Below are 12,050 nucleotides of genomic sequence, written 5' to 3'. Positions count from 1 at the left end.
GTGCTGACCACCCACAAATATATAAATCGAACCCAGACTTCTCTGCTAACCTGCAAAACCATGTATCCAGCTGTCTGCTCAGTGGCTTCACTTGGATACATCAGACTTGATGTCTGTAAAACTGACTCCTCATCTTACCCTCCAGACTTGCTCCCCCACTGTTGTTCTCAGTTTTTGTAAATAATACCATCATCTGCCCAATTGCTCATGCAGGACACATGGAAGAAAAGCTCACTCATGCCCAAATCCAATCACCTCCAATTCCTATTGATTCTACCCTCTAAATATTGGTCAAATCTGTCCAGAGCTGTTCATCTCCATTGTCATCAAATCCCACCCAACTTCCATGATCTTTCACTTGGCCTCCTCTGGCGGTGCTCCAACTGCCTGCATTTGCAGACTTTTCTCTCTCCTTGATTCACCTTTTTAAATGTAAATATGAGTTCTCCCCTGTGGGTAGCCCTTCAGAAGCTTCCCACTGCTCTTAGATAAAGTCCCAAATCCTTAGCAAGGCCAACTAAGCCTGTATAATATGAGCCTTGCCCAACTCTCCTGCCTCTTTCTCCACCCGTGTCTTCCTGTTCCTGTCACATGGGCCAGTTGTTCTTCCTAGTTTTTCAAAGGCTCAAGCACCATCTTTTCTTAGGGAATTCACAGATGTTATTACCTCTGTTTGTGATGGTTTTTTCTTTCATGTAGCTAATTCCTTCCTATCCTTGGGTCTACAATGAATTGTCCTTTATAAGCCAGTCATAATTAATAATCTTTGTGATTATTAGTTTAGTATCTGTTCTCCTAGATACTGAAAGAAATCATGAAGTGTTTCTGCTATGATTTCCCAACTGAAAAACATGGAGACGTTCTGTATCCAAAGTGCTTAACAAGTAATTCGTTCTTGATGAATGGCAGCTTTTATTTTCCTATTAGAGAAGAGCCATAGAGGGTTTTTTTTTAGTACTTATTAAATCACTTTATGACCTTAGCAACTATTTTTAGTCCAGACCCTTCACATGGCAATTGACACATGGCATGGCAGTCTAACTCTGTCTGGTTTAAGCAACAAAGAGTGATGGGGAGAGATTTATTAATGCACAAAACTAGGAGGTCTGTGGGTAGGCTGCTTTCAGGTATAGAAGGATCCAGGGATGTAAGTGATGTCGTCAAGATACTGTTTCTTTAGGCACTGTCCCCCTGAGATGTCAAGGACTGTCACTGACTCTCCAGGCTTACATTTCTCACACAGCCAGAAATCGTAGTACAAAGAGGATGCCCCCATCTCTGAAAAAATTCTGGGAGGGCTCTGTTTCGTGCCTGTCCCTAACAGTCTCACTGTACCCAGGAGCATGCTGTCTTCTGATTTGCCAGATCAAGTGGTAGGGTCAGCCTTTCACAAACCACATGGGTTAAGAACGAGGGAGGTGGGGGGGCGCCTGGATGGCTGAGTCAGTTGGGTGTCTGACTTCAGCTCAGGTCATGATCTCATGGTTCATGGGCTCATACTTGTTTAATAAACTTCCCACCCATAATTCCTCCAGGGACTCCTAGAGAGACAGTGGGAGAGGCTGTATTGCCACTTGACAGCTGGGACTGTTAACACAGTGACAGAACAACCTAGATCCCAGTCAGTGGCACCTGCAGAATATATGGGATATGTGGGCACACATCAGTTGTCCCAGGATGGGGCAGAGAGCCCATGGGAAAGACTGGATTTCCTGGTAAATAGGAAGACAGCAGCTTGGAACATTTAGGATTATTATTATTATCTGTTTGTTCTCACCGACAAAGACCAGGTCATCCTACTTACATAAAAATACACACTATGTTGCTGGGAAATCAGCCTGTGTATGTGTTTGGACAAAAGAAGCAAAAAGAAAATATAATTTTTGCCCTTCAAAAGAATTTCCCCCAATGGTCTTCAGTATTCAGATTTAGTCTCTGCTTGCACAAATGCAAAGGTGTTTATAGATAAAGAAAGGATTTGAATATGTATAAGACGAAGAAGGAGAAAGAGAATAAATAGCCCAAAGGAAATGAGAAGATAGAGCACTTTGGAATCTCAGATGTTTAAATCTCCTAGGCACAATGGTACGGTGCACAAAGTCTTACAAAAAGTCTTAAATAGAAACATTCTAAAGCTTAAAGATGTTTAGGCCTGTTGCTTCCCGACCTCCAGAACAAAGCTGTGACTAATCAGAGACGTTTAATAAGCCTTAGAGTGAGAGAAATGCACATTTACATGGCACATCATGTACGTTCCAACAGCTCAACTCAGAACAACGAGGTGGCTGTCCTTGCTGAACAAGGGACATGGATTTTATCATTAAAACACTGACAGGAGAGAAAGCAATTCTAGCCTGTTCTAATATTTCAACTGCATAAACGGACACGAATATCTTTTTTCATTCTGAAATCATCTCAAACACAGAAAAGTTGCAAGAATAGTACATAAAGCCTTCATGTACCCTTTACCCAGATCTCCAGTATTGAGTGTTTGCCATATTTGCTTTATCATTTCTCTCTCCCCACTCCCGCTTCTCCCTATGTTATCCAAAGACTTTTTTTTTCCTGAACCACTTGAGAGTAGATTGAATCTATCATACACCTTTGCCCCTAAGTCTTCCCTTTGTGACTCCTAAAAATCAAGGCTGTTCTCTTACAAACCATAGTACAGTTAGAAAATCCAGGAAATTTAGTATTCAATATTGATAGGATATTTTTATCTAAATCACATCCATATTCCCTCGATTTGGATGTGTCTGATGTTTCCTTATGATTCATTTCAGACAGTGCATTTTTGGTGAGAATACTGCATGAGGGCCGCATGTCCTCAGGTTATCACAGTCAGACACATATGACATCTGTTTGCCCCTCATTGGAAACATTCATTTTGACCACTTGGTTAATGTCCGATATCTCTCCTGTGCAGATTTTTCATTTGGTACTTAATAATTTGCAGAGAGATACTTTAGGCCCTGTTAATATCCTCTTCCTCATCAAACATTCCCCTCTTCCCAATGTCATGTCCTTAATAGCCTTCTCTGAGTTGTTATGTAGATGAATGGGTTTCTCAAACTACTGGAAAAATATTTAAAGAAGCAAGCAAACGGCCATCTCATAAATATTTGACAGAATAGCAGGCAGTGGGCATAGCTAAAGGAACCTCTGAGTTCACTCAGTGGCAAGAGCTCATGTCATGGGCTGGGTGGCAGTTTGGTCACTGGAGAAATGTCTTTTGTGTGTGGAGGCATGGCCGTCCTCTCCAGGATGTTCTCTAAGGACCCAGAGAGATCCACATACATCCAATGAAATCTATCAGATTCCCTCAAAACTGCAAAACCTCAGTTAGCCTCACTTTTGTGCCAAAGGGTAAATTAAAAGGGAAGAAAATAAAATAAGTGCTTATCATGACTTGCTGGGAAAAAAACCTATTCCAGGGTATCTCAGGGGTCTGCACATTTTACTCAGTCCCCTGTGTCTTCTATTTTTGTGCCCATCCTACTTTTTTGTTGAGAATAATGTTTAAAAGTTGTTCCTATACACAGCATGGTATGAAACTAGAAACATACGTTTCAAGTGTTTATTATTTTTGAGAGAGAGAGAGAAAGTGCATGCATAAGGGTGGGGGACAGAAAGAGAGGGAGAGAGAGAATCCCAAGCAGGATCCATGCTGGCAGCACAGAGCCTGACGTGGGGCTCAATCCCATGAAGCATGAGATCATGACCTGAGCTGAAACCAAGAAGGATGCTTAACTGACTGAGCCACCCAGGCACCCTGAAACATAGGGTTCAGAAAAATCTTCAGCAACTGGAATTTTTAAAAAGTTTTTCAAAGTTATTCTCCAGTTGTCAAAAGGCTTTTGAAAACAGAACATACCATTCTCTAGGCCCCTAGTTAATCGAGATGTCATAGCCTACATAAAGCATTCACCTTCCTGAACCTTTGCTGAATCTCATGAAGTGTTGCCATAGAACCTCAGACTTTCTGTAAGGCCTGTATACCCAGAATTCCTTGTCTTTTGCTTTGGAAATATAAACTATATTTTTAGATGAACTCACAAGAATGCTGAATATGCCTTGCCCACTCTTCTTGTCTTTATTCTCCCCTTCAGGACCTAAAGCAGGCACCACCCAGGCCAATGGGCAGATTCCCCAGGCTGCACATTCTGTAAATGCTGTTCTTGAAGAAGCCCAGAAGCAGGCAGAAACTACTAAGGTAAGACCAGAGAGTGACTGGACGTCATTCTCAGACTGTCTCCAGTAAGCCCGTATTCTAAACCATTAGCAGTGTCCAATAACTGCTCCTCCGAAAAGAGAAAATCTAGTTCCAACTACTAAGAAGTCACTGTAATTTCATTTAGGTAATTGTGTGGGTTTTTTAATCTTAAAGTTATACAGGCTAGAATGGAAAGTTAAAGCCGACTGTTACCACATTACTTCAGAAAAATGTAAGAATTTTTTTTTTTTTTTATGCTAAGGCTTGGTAAATATTTTTAATTTAGCTCCATTGATTTTGACTGAAGGGCTTTTCTTGATTTAGGCAAGTGGTTTTAGCATTCTGAAAGTGGCACCTGAGTTTTAAACCCTTGGGATTTTTTTTTTCCTGAATAAATTAGAGCAACCAGTTAGTCAGAAGCCCTATATTAAATGTGAAAATCCCCGAAACCAGATTAGAAGACTACTAAAAGGGTTCTGTTATAAAATGTGCATTTTATATTTTTCTGTTAATGTTCTGCATACATCCTCAGGGTGATGGAGAAGAAAACACATTTTAAAATACTAGCCAAATTGACATAGCATTCTCCATAATTTTTTTTTCAGTAAAGGAGATTAATGAAGATTCATTTAAATTTATCTAAAAATTATAGCTGAAAGTTGTAATCTAGTTACTAGCCTAATTGGTAACATCTCAACTTACTATTCTGTTGAATATTTTCCATGTGTGATTCAAAACAAACAACCTTAAATAATTGTGCCTTCTGTAATTTTTCACTTCATTCTCCCCTTTGATTTTGTCCATCAGTCAGTGGTGGGAGCAATTAAATCCTGTATTTATTGAATTTGTTACAATTTTTGAAAACCATTGTAGACCGTTAAAAGTTGTATTACTCTAGTATTATTAGCTTCTCAAGTCTGACGTCATACACTGTGCTTTCAGTGATTATTATTTCCGTGGCTCCTGTAATGCCTACCAAAGAGAAAGACTCTAAAATGCTGAAAGCAACAAAAGGACCCCAAAATAGAAATCACTTCACCTTGTGTGAACATCAGTTCCCAAACTGCCTGTTGAGAAATTTTTTTAAATTACATCACTAGCCAATTAGTTTATCGTGCTAAGCAAATAAACCAAATAAAATAGAACTCTCAATCATAAGGCACTTTGTTAGGAAAAAAAAAAAATTCTAAATTTAATCGTCAGTGGTAAGAGGTTGTTAAAGAAAAAAAAAGAAAGTGAAAGCCTGATAAATTGTAAATTGCAATGGTAATTATCACTGACACAGAGGGATTCAGCTAAGCTGCCTGGAATCCCTGGGGAAGTTGCATTATATAAACGTAATTTACTATCATCGATTTCCACCGTTGGCAGAAGGACTGCGCCTCTGTTAGCCTTTGGCCAAGTTCGGTGTTGTGGTTTCTGCCCGGCAGCATGTGCAGTGTAATCTTACTCTGCAGAACCCAGCCACACCTTTAGCTCATTTAATATGAACATAACCTTGAGACAGAAATAGTAAAGATTATGATGCTTGATTTATACCTGATCAGCCAGCCAACTTTCACACAGTTCACAAAAGGTAAATCTAAGACTATGGACCAGATGTGTGGATTCTTGATCCACCCACCACCTCCCTTGAAGCTGTTAGGTCAGAGGGAGTGAAGCATATAATTGGTTTCTCCCTGGTAGCCCACAGTCATGGGCAAAGGTTTCTTTGTTCTCAGCATGCCAGCAACCACTGATGCAAGAAAAGGCAGGCAGTTCTTTCATAGGAGAGTCTTTTTTGTGCTCAGATTTGTACAAAGGTTGCCTGTAGCCTAAAGTACATCATCCTTGTGCTATAAGAGGAGGACATCTAAGCCAGGAGATTTGGGGACAGTTTCGGGAAGCTTCCTAATCAGCTCTCTGCCACTGGAGGTATGGTACAAAAGGAAAATAATTTCACAGACACCTGCTTCTGACAATTGAGCTTCACAACCTGCTCAACTCAGACCAAGAAAAATGGTATGGCTGCATATGTCTAGGACCCTAGTGGCTTGTCTTGGGAACCAGGGCATGAGTGGGAATTCCAGGAGAGCCATTTTGCTTCCATTTTGAGTTTCCTTAGGCTGAGCTTAGGGTAGGTAAAAACTGAAGTAACCACACAAGGAGCTAAACTCCTTATCACTAAAGCTCTTTTAAAGACATGGATTAGTTCCCTATAAGGTGGTTGGTTGGGAGGAGATACATCTCTAATCTAACAAACACCTCATTGAATAGGACTAAGTCTTCGATTTACCAAAGAAGACATGGTAGGCTAGCATTAAATAACGTTATTATTGGTAATAATGTTAGAGGCCATTTGGAGTCATTCTCCTTACTCACAGCAAACATGAGCTAGCTCATGAACAACTTGTAGAATTGGCCTGAGGAGTGGAGGCCCCCCCGCCCCTCGGGAAGCAGACACTGCCCAAATCAGCAAGACCTCACCTTTCAATGGAAATATGCTGTGGTTGCTCTGTTGAAGGACAAGAAGCCAGCTCTTGGTAACCACGACCCAGGAACACCCAGGGCCCATCACCTTCCAAAGTCCAGCCTGCCACCGCCCCCTCCCGTGCGAAGGTCTTCAGACATCTGCGGCAGCCCAGCGACAACCCCCAGGGCCAAGGGCATGAGCAGCGGCTTCCCTGCGCCGCCGCCCGACGACTCTCTGCCACCACCCCCACCGCCACCGCCCCTGGAGGACGACGAGGGGCTCCCTCCGCCGCCCCCCGATTTTAACGAAGGGCCCCCGGACTTCGTGCCTCCCCCACCGCCGTCGTTTGCAGGGGATGCTGGGTTATCTTTACCGCCCCCGCCCCCGCCCCCACCTGCACTCAACTCTCCGAAGCCGCCTCCCGTTGCCAGCAAAAGACCTCCCGCTCCCCCGAAGAGGAAAGAGAATCCAGGACCACCTGGTGGAGTAGGGAGCGGAGAGCAAGATTTCATGTCCGATCTCATGAAAGCTTTGCAAAAGAAAAGAGGCAACATGTCCTAAGGGAAACAGATAAATATGTTTGTGTGATGGTTATAATCATTTCTAACCTCAAGTACATTTTTGCTACTTTATCTTCATGACACCGTATTCATTTTAGATAAAATATTGACGCATTCAGACTAGAAATGGTGTAAAACGTCTCACTGCAGCGCAAATACGTTCATAATCATTAACCTATAACGGAAGCAAGAGTATCTGCCTAAATGTACATACCTTTCCTATGTGTTTCCACCTCCCTGAATTCGTCTTCCCTTACAAATTAACTGGAATGTTTTATGTTTATTTTATTGTGTTCAGAAGCATCAAATTAATAAAATTTAAAAGTCTTCCTTGAGGATGGTATTTCTAGAAATATCAGTGTATAAATCTAGTGTGCTATCAATACCACATTATATATACGTGACCTTTATAGCTTTGAATTCTAACATCTTGTTAATTTTTGGTATGTTTTCCATCTCCACCTCCATGACCTTGAGAATTTTCTGAAAAATCGAATGAGGAAACAAACAGGAGGCAGAATGAATTCGGTTTCTTTGAGACTCATGTCCTGATTGCCGGGAGTCCTGGACATACACTGTTTGGGTTAGGGTTTTCCAATGGTCAAATAACATAGTAATGAAAAAAATACATATTTAGAGTTTGGAGATTCTCTGTTATTACACTGCTATGAGTATCCTATAGATTAAGATTTAGGGACAGGAAAAGGCAATCATTTATATTCTTTAACCTGGAATGTTTTCTCCCCAGTAAATCTGATGCTCAGTTTTTTTTAAGTTTTTTTTTTAATGTTTATTTACTTTTGAAAGAAAGACAGAGCATGAGCAGAAGAGGGACAGAGAGAGAGGGAAACAGAATCTGAAGCTGGTTCCAGGCTCTGAGCTGTCAGCACAGAGCCATACACGGGGCTCGAACTCACAAGCTGCGAGATCATGACCTGAGTCGAAGTCTGATGCTCAACCTACTGAGCCACCCAGGTGTCCCGATGCTCAATTTTAATAGCCAATTTATCTTGAGTTCCTGTTACCCTATATCTCTTCTCTTTCAAATCATTTTATGGGAGTTCTTTTAGATTTTCTTCATTTTATTTCCATATTCTGTTTTATTTTTCTTTTTAACTGTGGAACACCTCAGAATCTTTTTTTTTAACTGAAGTATAATTAACACACAACGTTACATTAGTTTCAGGTGTACAACATTGTGATTCAACAACTCTATGTTATGCTATGCTCACCATAAGCTATTACAGTATCGTTGATTATATTCCTTATATTGTGCCTTTTATTCCTGTGACTTATTCATTCCATAGCTGGAAGCCTGTATCTCCCATTCATTCCCCTTCACCCATTTTGCCCAGTCCCACATCCTCTTCTCCTCTGGCAACCATCCGTTTTTCCTCCATATTTAAGGGTCTGTCTCTGCTTTTTATTTGTTTATTCATCTTTTTTAGATTTCACATGAGTGAAATGACATGGTATTTGTCTTTCTCTGACTTATTCACTTAGCATAATATCTTCTAGATCTATCCATGTTGCTGCAAATGGCAAGATTTCATTCTTTTTTTTTTAATACTTATTGATTTGAGGGAGCATGCAAGCAGGTGTAGGCAGAGAGGGGGTTGGAGGAACTGAAGCGGGCTCTGCACTGACAAGCTGACAGCAGAGAGCCCGACAGAGGGCTCAAATAAACCATGAGATCATGACCTGAGCTGAAGTTGGAGGCTCAACTGACTGAGCCACCCAGGTACCCCCTCATTCTTTTTTTATAGTTGAGTAATATTCCATTTTGTGTATATAGCACATCTTTATCCATTCATCTATCAGTGGCCACTTAAGTTACTTCCATATCTTAGCTATTGTAAATAATACTGCAATAAACATATACTGCAATAAACATATCTTTTAGAAATAGTGTTTTCTTTTCTTTTTTTTTTTTTTATAAATAGCCATTAAAGGAATTGCTGGATCATATGGTGTTTCTGTTTTTGTTTGAGGAAACTCCATACTGTTTTCCACAGTGGCTGCACCAGTTTACCTTCTCACCAACAGTGCACAAGGATTCCTTTTTCCCCCACATCTCAAAATCTTTTTATTTTATTTTATTTTTTTTACATTTATATATTTCTGAGAAACAGAGTGAGACAAAGCTTGAGCTGGGGAGGGGCAGAGAGAGAAGGAGACACAGAATCTGAAGCAGGCTCCAGGCTCTGAGCAAGCGGTCAGCACAGAGCCTGATTCGGGGCTTGAACCCACGAACTGTGAGATCATGACCTGAGCCAAAGTCGGATGCTCAACCGACTGAGCCACCCAGGCGCTCTTCAAAATCTTCTTAAAGTGGGTATAAAATAAATTATAATGTTACTTTCTACTTAAGGAAGATGATTAATCTTTTTTTAAGTTTTATTTTTATTTATTTTGAGAGAGAGTGTGGGAGGAGAGGCAGAGAAGGAGCGAGAGAATCCCAAGCAGGCTCTGTACTCTCAGTGTGGAACCTAACTTGTGAGATCAACAGACCTGAGCCAAAAATCAAGAGTTGGACACTTAACCAACTGAGCCACCCAGGTGCCCTGGAAGATGATTAATCTTGTGTTTTAGCATTTGGGTGGAAAAGTAAGCTCTAAACTGACATTTAAAACAAAAATGCAAATTCAGATTTTAAAACAAAAATATTTAATAATTAAAACTGATAAAGTGCTCTACATCTTTCCTAAGCATGTCCCTAAAATTGAAGATAAATGATTTATTTACATTAAATCTCTCCTCAAGGTGCTCAGTCAGTTAAGCATCCGACTTTGGCTCAGGTCATGACCTCATGGTTCCTGAGTTCGAGCCCCACGTGGGGCTCTGTGCTGTCAGCTCAGAGCCTGGGGCCTGCTTCAGCTTCTGTGGTTCCCTCTGTCTCTGCTCCTCCCCTACTCATGTTCTGTCTCTCAAAAATAAATAAACTTTAAAAAAAATTTTAATAAAAATAAAAAAAATAAATCCTCATGCACTGTACTCTTTTCTGTTTGTTTTTGTTTTATGATGATCTTTTGATATCAGATGCTGCAAAAACATCTGGAGAAATGACCTGGGGAAAGCCTGGTCATTATGCATATCTCTGGGACAATACAAGAAAGGTGTTAATGGCATAATTTTCTTAGAAACTGATTCTGAGCTCACAGGTAAAACAATGTCTGTGGCCACACAGAATTGTCCAGTTGCTTCAACCTGACATAGATTCATGAACAAATCCTGTGATGTTCAGGACAAAAGATCCTTCATTAGAATTATCTGGATCTGGGGCACCTGGATGGCTCATTCAGTTAGGCATCTGACTTCAGCTCAGGTCATGATCTTGTGGTTCATGAATTTGAGCCCCACGTCGGGCTCTGTGCTGACAGCTCAGAGCCTGGAGCCTGCTTCAGATTCTGTGTCTTTGTCTCTCACTGCCCATCCCCTGGTTGCACTCTGTTTCTCAAAAATAAACATCAAAAAAAAAAAAAAAAAGATCTGGATCTTAACTTACCTTGATCAAAATTACCACCTAGTTTGCAGAGGAAGAAATTCATTGGGATTTGAGGAGGATAATTTAGAATTCAGTGCCTCTCCAATCAAAAAGATAATAACCCCTTGCTGACTTTATTTCAGAGTATAAAAACCTTGATAGCATCCCTCCCCCACCATGTCTAGAGCAGGAAACAAGGACTCTCCATCTCACAGCCACAGAATCACCAAGATGAAGGGACCCTGGAAATGACCCACTACATTAACCAGGATTCTGACTGTGTATAACAAAACCACTGGAGCAATCTTAAGCAGAAAGTAGGACTTGATTACAGAACTCAGAGCAGAATGCCAGTACCCAAGGCTCCCTGTGTACATAGACTGTAAGGCGGGGCCTGGGACTGGTCCCTGGAAGCTCATAGTTCACCCTTCTGCTCATTTCTGCCCCTGTCCACACGCTTGCCTTATTGTCACTCTCTTTACAAACACCATCATTCTCTTTGTGTTGTCATTCCACTTTTCAGTTCTGAAGGCAGAAGACAGTCGGGCCTGACAATATGCTTAACCTAGAGCCCAGGGCTGAGTCATAGCCTGGGTCTCCTAACTTCTATCCATACTGTACCTTTCCTTTACGGGGAAGAACTATGGAAATTCAAACATTAAAATGTTTGTGAGTTTTAGCATCTGATAATACATGTATATATATATATATATATATATATATATATATATATACACACACACACACACACACACATATGTATGTATTTTAGGAAAGCTATTGAATAGAATTAACTGATTTTGTGGGCAAAATATTGACAGTTTTACTCAATGCATTGTGTCGCTCCATTCCTTGTTTGCCTGTGTGGTGGGCCCACTTTGATCTCCACTGTATGAGTATCCAAAAAAGAATCCAGTGTTAAGGTCTTTTCAGTCAGGAATCTTAGAAATCAGGGCTTCTTTTGCCTCATCTCAGAGTAGAAGTTTGCTTTCAAGAGGCCCAGGCACCAAATCAGGAGCTCTGTGCAGTTTTCACTCAAATGGAACAGAATCTCTGGTGTCTTGCAGAAGAATCTTCACAAACACTACTTATACATGAGTCTACCTAGGTCAGCCTCAAAAATGCACCAGATTTGTTCCCTGTTTATGAAAAGCTTAGCCACAAATTTAGATGTGAGGGAAGTACCAACATTGGGGTGGAGACAGCAGGAGAAGAACTATGGAATTAAGACAGTAATTCTAGGGGTGCCTGGGTGGCTCAGTCAGTGAAGCGTCCCACTTTTTTTTTTTTTTTAAGTTTATTTCTTTTTAGAGAGCATGAGCAGGGGAGGGGCAGAGAGAG

At 40.9% G+C, this 12,050-nt stretch overlaps 1 protein-coding gene across 1 annotated transcript in view; it reads left to right on the top strand.

Annotated features, from left to right (window-relative positions):
* APBB1IP (amyloid beta precursor protein binding family B member 1 interacting protein) overlaps positions 1–7,560 on the top strand; it is a 97,490-nt gene extending 89,930 nt beyond the window's left edge. Inside the window, exons 13-14 of the mRNA XM_040451171.1 lie at positions 4,110–4,213; positions 6,717–7,560. Of these exons, the coding sequence (XP_040307105.1) occupies positions 4,110–4,213; positions 6,717–7,226 (614 nt within the window). The 3' untranslated portion in view covers positions 7,227–7,560. The remainder of the gene's footprint in view (positions 1–4,109; positions 4,214–6,716) is intronic.
* Positions 7,561–12,050: the final 4,490 nt, after the last annotated feature.

This window comes from Herpailurus yagouaroundi, unplaced genomic scaffold, assembly GCF_014898765.1.
Source record: "Herpailurus yagouaroundi ecotype Mexico unplaced genomic scaffold, PumYag 203, whole genome shotgun sequence".
Taxonomy (NCBI): domain Eukaryota; kingdom Metazoa; phylum Chordata; class Mammalia; order Carnivora; family Felidae; genus Herpailurus; species Herpailurus yagouaroundi.
This window is presented reverse-complemented; position numbering and strand designations above follow the sequence as displayed.